Source organism: Elephantulus edwardii, unplaced genomic scaffold, assembly GCF_000299155.1.
Source record: "Elephantulus edwardii isolate Elephantulus edwardi_28Jun2011 unplaced genomic scaffold, EleEdw1.0 scaffold00054, whole genome shotgun sequence".
NCBI lineage: Eukaryota > Metazoa > Chordata > Mammalia > Macroscelidea > Macroscelididae > Elephantulus > Elephantulus edwardii.
Window position 1 is genome coordinate 5,298,183 of NW_006399804.1, and position 11,704 is coordinate 5,309,886.

Below are 11,704 nucleotides of genomic sequence, written 5' to 3' on the forward strand. Positions count from 1 at the left end.
ATATCTCATAGTTGTTTTGAAGATCATTGTTTTTCAATGTTGTGTAATATTACACTGTGTGAATGCACTGTTGTATCCTTTTGTGTGTTCATAGGTGCTTCCATCTCTTTGCTATTTTGTTGTTGTTGTTTACTGTTGAGTCAGATATGACTGGTACAGGAGGAGATTGTCCCTCCTTTTCCAGCAGACCATTTGGTGGATTTGAACCGTACACCTCTAGGATTGCAGTGCAACTTCTTGCCACTAAGCCACCAGAGCCCCCTTCTCTTTGCTATTTTGGCTAGTGCAGCAATAAACATGGATATGCATACATCTGTTTGTGTGGTGGCTCTGGATTCTTTAGGGTGTATACACAGTAGTGGAATTGTTGGGTCAAACGATACAGCTATTTCCAACTTCTTGAGAAAGCTCCGTACCACCTTCCATAGTCATTCTGTCATTTTACATTTCCACCAACAGTGAATACGGGTTCTAATTTCTCTACAACCTCACCAGCATTTGTTGTTTGCTGCCCTGTTGAACTTTGTTACTGTTGCTGGTGTAAGATGATATCTCATAGCTGTTTAAACTTTATTTTTGGGAGGGTGGAAGTGAATGCAGTCTAAGATGTTTGGAGAGAGTTTCAGTGGAAGAAATATAAGAGAAAAAAAAAAAAGATGATTCTTGATGAATTTGAAAACAGAGAAGGGAAGAGGGAAAAGTGATATGACCAGGTACAGGAGCAGGAATTCCTACATTTTGAGCCCACACTTTCCATGACCTTCCTTGTTTGGGAAATCTCTTACATAATTTCTTCATCTATCCTGGCTCTTTTTCTTTTCATACAAACATGCAATGCTCTGAACGAAACAAAATTTCCTCTGTTTTACTTCTCTTTGTCATCCTTCTGATTCCCCTTTGTTTTTTTTTAAACATTAGTTTAACTTTATGTTGTTCCAGTACTCTCTTCAACTGATAACAATCTGATTTCTTTTACTTGCCATCTACCTGTAACTGCCTTTCCTTAATTCTTTCTCACTCATTGCTGTTGAGTCAGAAATGACTTCTAGTTGGCCCTCCAGCAGATTTTCAGAGGCTGTAAATCACACAGAAGGATTGCCTGTCTTTGTTCCATGGAGCTGCTGGTTGTATATGAACTGCCAGAGAGGTGAGGCCTTTGGATGCAGCTCCCTACAAAGTATGTTACCAGATTTTCAGGCTTACTACATCAGGCTCAATTCTTTAGCCCCCTCTTCTTTGCCAACCCGGTGATTTTTCTTTTTCTTGTTAATTGAGTTTTTAAAAATTGTCTTTTGGATTTGCTAACTCCTTTCTTTGTATACTCCTTTGTATGTTCATTAACTTGTTTCACATACTGAGCATAGGTATTGGACAGTAAAGATATAAATGAATGTATATTACAGGGATTTTTTCCCCCTCCAGTGACACTTACGTATATAAGTAAATACAGATATTGCAAAAATATTGTGTGTTAAGTACACTGATAGGATTTGACAGAATGCTCTGACAGAAATATCTGAATCATTGTAGGATAAAAGATTTTGGGAGTCCTAGAAAAAGTTTCTTAAAGCAGGTGAAATTTTAGCTGAATTTTAAAAGATGAATAAAAGCTAGACATTGAATAAGGATGACAGAATAAGAACTGAGGTCTTTGATCTGTAGTGTTGGAAAAGAGCACTGAATATCCCATGGACTTCCAAAAGAACAAACAAATATGTCTTGGAGAGGGTGCAGCCAGAGTGCTCTCTGGATGCAAGAATGATGAAACTGCCTCATATACTTTGGGCATGTTGCTCGGAGGGGCTATTTTTTTGGAGAAAGACATGATGCTGGGAAAGGCGGAGGGTAGGTGAAGGAGAGGAAGACCCTCAATCAAATGGATTGATTCAGTGACTGCTGCAGTCGGCTTTTGTGTGTCAGAAAGTGTGATGATTGGCATAGGATAGAACGAGGTTCAGATCTTTTGTTCATAGGATTGCTCTGAATCATACTCAACTCGATGGCACTTAACAACAACAAAAGCCAAGTAAATGAGGAGTATATTGATTGTGGAAGACATTATACAAAGAAGAAATAACATGGGCAAAGGTACTGCATGCATACTCTTGATACTATTGAAACAAAATTATGGCTAAAGATGTAGTGAAAACAGAAGGCTTCTTGTGCCTTGAGAAAAGGCTTGCATTTTTTCCCCTGGTAGGGAGTAAGGAACTTTGAGTGGGTGTGAGCAAAGAAGAGAGCACTTTATGTTTCCAAATATCACTGCCCTTTATTCTGTCTCCACAGCTTAGCTGAAAGCAGGGAATACCAGAAGAATGTCTGTGTTTCATTGATTATGCAAAGGCGTTTGACTGTGTGGATCATAACAAACTATGGCCGACTCTGAGAAGAATGGGAATCCCAGAACATTTAATCGTGCTAATGCGAAACCTATACTTGGACCAAGAGGCAGTCATAAGAAGAGAGCAGGGTAACACTGCATGGTTCAAAATTGGGAAGGGTGTACGCCAGGGATGTGTCCTATCTCCATACCTTTTCAACCTGTATGCAGAGCAGATTATCCGAGAGACTGGGTTCTATGAGGAGAAGTGTGGCGTCAGGATTGGTGGAAGATCTATTAACAATCTGCGTTATGCAGATGATACAACCCTGCTTGCTGAAACTGAGGAGGACCTGAAATGCTTGCTGCTGAAGGTCAAGGACTGCAGCCTTCCATATGGATTGAGACTCAGTGTCAAGAAGACAAAGATTCTCACCACTGCACCAATTGACTGCATCAGGATGGATGGTGAAGAGATTGAGATTGTTCACAGCTTTAGTTTGCTTGGCTCCACCATCAGCACTCTTGGCACCAGCAGCCAGGAAATAAAAAAAAAATGTATCGCAATGGGAAAGTCTGCTGTTAGGGACCTCTCTAAAGTACTGAAGAGCAACAGTGTCTCTCTGGAGACTAAGGTGCGCCTGATACAGGCCATGGTCTTTGCAATCATGTGTTATACATCAGAGACCCGAACAATGACTAGGGAGGATAGAAGGAGAATTGTTGCCTTTGAGCTGTGGTGCTGGAGAAGAGTATTTAATGTACCATGGATTGCCAAGAAAACAAACAGATTCATCTTGGAAAGGGTTAAACCAGGCTACTCCTTGGAGGCAAGGACTCTGGGGCTTCATCTGACATACTTTGGGCATGTTGTAAGGAGGGACAGGTCCTTGGGGAGGGACATCATGCTTGGGAGGGTGGAGGGACAGCGCAGGAGGGGAAGACCCTCTATGAGATGGATGGATTCAGTGACTGGGGTGCTTCACTTTTTTTTTTTTTATGTGCTTTACTTTTCAAGGTGCTGCCACATGATAGCAAAGCCCGACGACTTTTTGTAACAAGTGGTGGACTTAAAAAAGTACAGGAGATAAAAGCTGAACCTGGATCTCTCCTTCAAGAATACATCAATAATATTAATAATTGTTATCCAGAGGAGATAGTAAGGTAGGAAAATTATACATTAAGAGGTTCAAAATTAAAATGTACTTCATTGTTTTCAAATCTGGATTTAGTCTACTATGTCAAAATGTGGATTCAGAATGCTCTGTGAAATCAATGTACCTATCTTTCTCTCTTAACCTGTTTTTCCTGCTTTGAATAATGTCCTGTTGACATACATTTTTCCAAGTCCAAATGGAGTTCCTTTTGAGAACTAATTTAGTGTATGCTTTGCACTGCAAGGCCAAAGACAGTGGCTATCTGGTAGTTTCAATTCACCAGCCAGCTGCTCTAGGGGAGAAAGATGAGGAGTTTCCTCCCATGAACTTTAGCTCTGGAAATCTGCTGGAGAATCAGCTGTGAATTGATTTATACTCTATGGCAATGAGTTTGAGTTTTACTAAATAATACCCAAATATGAAGTTTAAGTTAAGATATATGGAAAATTTCATTTCTTTAATTTGTGAATTGTGAATACCTGACTTAATTAAATGTCTGTAGATTCTCAATCCATTTCTCTGGTTTCCTGCATATTACTTCTACCTTAAGTTCATTTTTATGTTAATGAGAATATTATGGTATGGAAGAGATGTTGAATGGTAGAAAAGGAAATTATTAACTAAATGCTTAAATATTAAATAATGTTGCTTGTTATATGCAGGAAATTGTTTTCTAGATATATTTTTAAGTGAGGTTCATGAAATCAGTTTAACCTCAGTCCTATAATCTAAAAGATTAACTAAAAGTTTACATCTAAATTAAAAATAAATGAAAGCAAAGTTAACTAGAACAGATGGGGTTATTTTAGCACATGAATCCTGAAAATGCCCATGAATTTTCATGTAGAATAAAAGATCATATTTGTATACATCTTCATCATCCTACTATTATTTATTACTTTATTCAATTAATGTGCAAACTATAAATGCCAGTTTTATACTGTATAGTATACCTTATAAAATGCCTTTTATCTGTTCAATCTTCCTGTTTCACGCTTGTTGTGTACTTTGGAGTCAGAACCAACCCTAGCTGATCCTCCAGCAAGTTTTCAGAAGCAGTTAATTTCATAGGAGGAGATTGCCTTTGTGAAAGATTGTTCTTCCACAGAATAACAGGGATTCAAAACCACTGTATTTGGTATTCAGTGCAGCTTCTACACCACCTGAGCTCACAAGTACACCAGTAATAAGCAAACTAATATTTATTTCTAGTGGTTTTAAATGTTTTTAGTGACATAGATTTTAAAATCACAAAAATAATTTCCTTTAGATTTAAAGCTTGCTCTCACTGTGCTGAGTCACAAAAGGACAAATACGGCATAACACTTATAAAATGGGACTGACATGGGAAGTGGGGGTGAAAATAGGGAAACAAGTGGATATATAATGACAACTGCATTGGAATAGATGAAGGGAAGAACATTCCAAAACAAATAAATTATTAGGTATTATATGTATGACAGCAAAATTCTGGAACAGAAGGTTTATTGCAAAATGGACTGGGGAAGGGGGTAGAAAGAGAGAAAGAGGAAAATGTACAACAATAAATACAAATTTAAAAAAATCCCAAAACAACAAAACTTACTCTCTATTCATATATATTCAGTCAGTGAGTTATTTCAGGAGGTGAATGTTCATGTACTTCTGAATTTTAGAACTCTTTGACTAAAAGAGTTACCATAACTTGTTGTTATGTGCAGTTGAGTCACCTGTGAATCATAACAACCCTATGTACAACAGCTCTAAACCCTGCTCTATCTTTTGCCAATCTCACTGACTCCAACACACCTATCCCTTATTACCCCAGTGACTGAATTAATCCATCTCGTTGAGGGTCTTCCTCTCTTGCACTGTCCCTCCACCCTCTCAAGCAAGACGTCCCTCTCTAAGGATTGGTGTCACCTTGCAACATGTCCAAAGTATGTCAGATGAAGCTTCAGAATCTTTGCCTCCAAGGAGTAGCTTGTTCTCACCCTCTCCAGGACAAACTTGTTTGTTCTCTTAGCAGTCCATGGTACATTAAATACTCTTCTCCATCACCACAGCTCAAAGGCATCAGTTCTCCTTCTGTCATCCCTAGTCATTGTCCAGTTCTCTGCAAGTGATTACAAAGACCATGGCCTGTACTATAACTTAGCTTTGAAAATATTAATCTATATATAAGGAATGGGTATATCTTATTTATGTCTGTATTGTTTTCATGTGCTGTTGAGTCACCTGTGACTCATAGTGACCTGATGTGCCACAGCTCTCCTGTCCTATTTTGAGCCAGTTTCACTGTCTCCAACACACCTACTCTCAATACTACAGTTACTGAGTCAATTCCACTCATCCAGGGTCTTCCTCTCTTCTGCTGTCCTTCCATCCATCCAAGCATGATGTCCTTCTCCAAGGACTTGTCCCTCCTGTCAGCATACCCAAAGTATGTGAGACAGATCTTCAAAACCTTCCTTCCAAGGAATAGCTGGGTTTTAACCTCTTCAAGACAGACCTGTTTGTTTCCTTAGCAGTCTTTGGTATATTCAGTGCTTTTCTCCAGGACCACAACTCAAAGGCATTGACTTTTCTCCTGGCATTCTTAGTCATTGTCCAGGTCTCTGGTTGCTTGGATCAAGTGCACCTTAGTCTCTAGACTGACATCATTGCTCCTCAGTCCTCTGGAGAGGTCCCTGGCAGTAGATTTTCCCAGTGCAATTGATCTTTTGATTTCCTGGTTGCTGGTGCCAAAGAGTATTGATCCTAGAACCAAGCAAGCTGAATTGTTAACAATCTAAATCTCATCACCCTCTATCATGATGCTGCCAATTGGGCCAGTGGTGAGAATCTTTGTTCTCTTGATCTTATTTAGCTTCAATTCATATTGACCTGCAGCAAATACCTCAGGTCCTCCTCAGTTTCAGCAAGCAAGATTGTGTCATCTGCATAGTGCAGGTTGTTGATGAGTCTCCAATCCTGATGCTACATTCCTCCTCATAGAGTCAAGCCTTCTGAACGATCTGTTACACACACAGATTGAAAATGTATGGAGATAGGATGCATCCATTGTGCACACCTTTCCTGATTTTGAACCATGCGGTTTCCCTGCTCTGTTCTGGAGACTGTCTCCTGGTCCAAGTACAGGTTTCACAGGAGCACAGTCAAGTGTTCTGAGAGTCCCATTCTTCTCAAGATTAGTCGCAATTTGTTGTGAACTATATTGTCAAAAGCCTTTGCACAGTCAATGAAACACAGACATTCCTCTGGTACTCTCTACTTTCTGCTATCATGCATCTAACACTGGCTGTAATGTTAGCCAAAGGCCTAGTGCCGTGGCCTCTCCTAAACCTGGCTTGCACATCTGGGAGTTCTTTGTTTATGTGCTATTTAAGTTATTTTTGGATAATCTTCAGCACGATCTTGAATGTGTGTGATAGTAATGATACTATTCAACATTTTCCATACTCTGTTGGGTTACCTTTTTTTGGAAGGGGAATACATAGGAATCTATTCTTGTCAGTTGGCCAGGTGGTTGTCCTCCAGATTTCCTGATACAACCTGGTGAGCACATCCAAGGCAGCATCTGTTTGTTGAAATATGTCAGTTGATATTCCATCAATCCTGGGACCTTGTTTTTTTGCTAATTCTTTCAGTCAGTCTGAACTTCCTCCATCATCACTGTTTCCTTTTGTTCATATGTGGTTCCATGAAATTCTTCTGTGTCATCCAATTCTTTTTGGTATAGTGAATCATGCTTTCCATCTTTTAATGCTTCCTAGGTCATTCAATATTCTGCCCACAGCATCCTTAAGTATTGCAGCTTGAAGCTTGAATTTATTCCTCAGTTCCTTCAGCTTAAGAAATGCCAAGCTAGTTGGTCCTATTTGATTTTCCATCTCTACGCATTTTTCATTGTAATACTTTCCTTTGTCTTTCTGTGCTGCTCTCTGTTCAGCTCCTTAACTTCTTGATTTCTTCTCTTTGCTTTGACTTCTCAGCACTCTAGTGCAATATTCTTCTGACATCCATCTTCTTTATCTTTATATACTTCATTGATGATATTCTTGATATCCTTCCACAGCTCATCTGGTCTTCTCTTATTAGTATTCAAGGCCTCAAACCTGTTTTTGATATGGTCTTTAAATTCAGATGTGATAGACTAAAGGTTAAACTTTAGTTCTTGTGGACTTGATTTTCTTTAGCGTTAGTTTGAACTTGCTTATGAGTAGTTGATGGTCTGTTCCACAATCAGTGAATGGCCTAGTTTTTACAGCTGATATTGAGGTGCTCTAACTGTTTTTGTATGTAATACAAATGCACAGGCACATTGAAGTTAATATATAAAAATGTATGTGAAACCACTAAGTTAAGGAGGATTCTTTTCTCACAAGAATATCAAGTTTTGTACATGGACATTAAGTGCCTTCAGTTAAGAATACTTACATAAATGAAGATGACATTTTTAACAGTGTTATAATAAAATAGAAGAAAGTAAATAAGAAATCCTCCAAAGTGCAAGAATCAATCAGTGGAAAGTGTTTTCTTTTGTAGAAATTTTCTCTACTACTCTTTAGGAGTATTATATCAGAGCAGCCAGTTAAAAACTCATATTAGAATTGAATCTAGTTTGGGTTTTGTTTTTTGCCAAAAAAAGTTGTAAATTTTTCACTTCTTGGACTTTGTGACATAAGGTTTTATTTAAAAAGTTGTAAGTACTATAAGAATTTTAGTTAGGCAACAACCTTTTTCTGATTTCTGATATTTTCAAAGCATTTTGGTGCAAAAAGTGTTTTATACAGTCTTTCAGCATTTCCTGAAAATAGACAAATATAATCTCAAAATTATTTTAATTTTATGGTAAGTTCTTGAGATTTACTTGGTGACTATTTTAAAATTAATTTTTCTTTATAAGATAGATTTAATGAATAATAATTTCCTCGGATGCTATTAGCTTAAATATTTCATTTTGTGTTCCATTGTTAGTATTTTAAACAAAAATAATAGTTTAAAAATTATAACAACTATGAGATATCATCTCACCCCAGTAAGAATAACCAAATTCAACAGAGCAGCAAGCAACAAATACTGGCGAGGTTGTGGAGAGACTGGAACTCTTATTCACTGTTAGTGGGAGTGTAAAATGGTGCACTCACTCTGGAAGGCAGTATCGCGCTTTCTCAAAAAGTTGCAAATAGAAATACCATTTGACACAGCAATTCGACTACTGGGAATTTACCCCACAGAAACCATAAGCACCACCCAAACAGATATGTGCACACCCATGTTTATTGCTGCATTGTTCACAATAGCAAAGAGTTGGAAACAACCCAAGTACCAATCAGCAAATGAATGGATAGAGAAGTTGTATATTCTCACAGTGGAATATTATGCAGCACTGAAAAACAAAGAACTCATGAAATATTATACAAAATATGTGACCATGAAGGACCTTATGCTGAGTGAAATTTCTCAGTCACAAAAAGACAAATATGGCGTAATACCACTGTTATAAAAACAGAACTGACATGGGTGTGGGGGGAAACTAAGAAAAGAGGGGATAAATAATATACATGGCACTGAAACAGATGAGGGAGAGAATAATATAAAAGGAATATATGATTAGGTATTATTGGCTTGACAAGAGTCCAGAATAAGAGCTGCATAGTAAAGTAGTCTGGGGCAGGGTGGGGTGGGGTGGGGCAACGATGACTGTATAACAATGAAAGAACTTTTTTCCCAAAGAAAAAAGTGATGGGGGGGAGAGGGACAGGGAGGAAACTACAACAGTGAAGGATTGGAAACTCACATTCTTTATAAACTTTCATTAAAATCTGAATTAATAAAAAAAAGGCATTAAAAAAAATATTGTAACAATGGTATGTGGTAAGATGGGAGAGAAAGACCACTGAAAAGGAAGACCTAAGCTTTAGTCTTGGGTCATCTGTGTCTAGCTGTGTGTTCTTGGTAATTCATTTAATATCTTTGGACTTCAGTTTTATTTTAGGTTTTCTTTGTTTAATTTGTGTAATGGGAAAATTTTCTGCCTTCCCACTCTTTTAAGAGTTTTTGCCAGAGTCTAGTGAGAGGATCTATATAAAGCCTTTTTAAATATAGTGAAACATGACACAGCCATAAGATATTTTTTTAACTCTTTTATCTTCTGGATCTCTACCTGTTCTGGAGAGAATTTACTTTGTGGGGAAACATCTGATTTGGGAATATAAATAGACAGTTTCCCACTTTTTAGACATTTCTAATATCATAACAAGTAAAGAACTGAATCCACAAGCTGCTCTGCATAAGAAGGATGGACAGTCAACTCCTGTATGATTTACTGCCATTGAAAACCAGGAGGAGGGTCAGCCATTGGTTGAGTCTACTGTACATAACAACAACAACATAGTAATAGCCCAAATTCCACATGATTGTAGGATAAGATTAATTCGTTTACATTCTTAAAGGCTATATATACAAGTAACTTGGAATCGAGGTGAATGATGCTTGGAGGGAACTTCTGGTTGTTTCTTAGAGGTTCATTTTCATTCTTTCTAAGAGGTATGGCTTTGGTATTAAACTAACCTAGGTTCCTATCTCATCCTCAACTGCTTACCAGATGTGTAAGTACATTAGAGGTAGTACTTAAAATCCTCTTATGTATAGTTTAAACATCTGCAAAATGTGGATAAAGATAATTACCTACTTCATAGAGTTGTCAGCATTAAATGAGATAATGCTCATGAATTACTTAGCCAAAGGGTTTGAACATAATAAGAATTCAGTTCTATAAATACCTATTATTATCCTCTTAGGCTTTTCTATTTTCATTTTTCTATTGAGATTACATAAAATATTTAGGAGGATAAAATTAAGCATTGTAGTAATAGAGGAGGAACTATATAGCGACACTTGACTGCTAATTTTGCATGGTTTTGCTTTTAATCATAAATGCATGTCAAACACATTTTTGTTTCATTTTTGGAAATGCAGACAACATAAGTAAAGCTTATTCTCCTTAGGTTCAATTTGCTTTTTGTTGCTCTGTAGGAGTTAAAACCTTTTCATAATGAGAGGCTACTTTTAAATTCCTACATTTCAGATAGAGTCTAGTTGGAATGGGAATTTCTGGCAGTTACTGAACACCTTTCTCTATTTATGTATCTATATACTAAAATCTTTTTACAAAGATTCTCACCACTGGGCTGATTAGTAGCATCATGATTGACAGTGAAGAGATTGAGATTATTAACAGCTTCAGCTTGCTGGGCTCCACAATCAACACTCTTGATACCAGCAGCCAGGAAATTAACAGATTAATTATACTGGGAAAGTTGGCTGTCAGAGACCTCGCCAGAATACTGGAGAGCAACAGTGTCCATCTAGAGACTAAGGTCAGCCTGATCCACGTCACAGTCTTTGCAACTACTTGCTATGCATCAGAAAGCTGGACAATGACTAAGGATGATAGAAGAATTGATGCCTTTGAATTGTGGTGCTAGGGAAGGGTATTGGATGGACTGTTTGGGGAACAAACAGGTTCATCCTGCAGAGGATGAAACTAGGCTACTCCTCGGAGGCAAGGATTTTGAAGCTCCATCTGACATACTTTGGGCATGTTGCAAGGAGGGATCAGTTCCGGGAGAGGGACATCATGCTTGGAAGGGCGGAGGAACAGCTCAACAGAGGAAAACCCCAGATGAGATAGGGTAATGGAGGTACGTGTGTCAGAGACATTGAGGTTGGCTCAAGATAAAGCAGGGTTCAGAGCTGTTGTGCATAGGGTTGCTGTAAGTTGCAAGCAACTCAGCAACACATAACAATACTAAAATACAAAAACATACAGTCTCTGTACATTTTGTTAATTCTGAATGTGCACTCTGCTGATGGGTACAAAGGGATAAAAGTGACACATATTCCCTTCCCTATAGTGAATCTCATGGATTGTGGAGTCTTAGGTCCTTGAGGAAAGGAATAACAGTGACATTTAGCTTGGAGATCAATCAAGGAAAACATCAGGAATTAATAGATTCTAAGTGATCTATTGGGGCCTTCTTATTTAAAGCAACACTATTCGATAGACATTACATAGGTAATAAATTGTTGTTGTTATGTGCCATCGAGTTGCTGTGACTCATAGCGACCCTATGTACAAGAGCCCTACCCTCTGCCAACCTCACTGTTAGTGACACACCTACTCCCATTACCCCAATCACTGAATCAATCTATCTCATTGAGGGTCTTCCTCTCTATTCTT

At 38.0% G+C, this 11,704-nt stretch overlaps 1 protein-coding gene across 1 annotated transcript in view; it reads left to right on the forward strand.

Annotated features, from left to right (window-relative positions):
* Window positions 1-11,704, forward strand: part of SPAG6 (sperm associated antigen 6) — a 151,462-nt gene that overhangs the window by 124,908 nt on the left and 14,850 nt on the right. Inside the window, exon 10 of the mRNA XM_006887060.1 lies at window positions 3,339-3,484. Within this exon, the coding sequence (XP_006887122.1) occupies window positions 3,339-3,484 (146 nt within the window). The remainder of the gene's footprint in view (window positions 1-3,338; window positions 3,485-11,704) is intronic.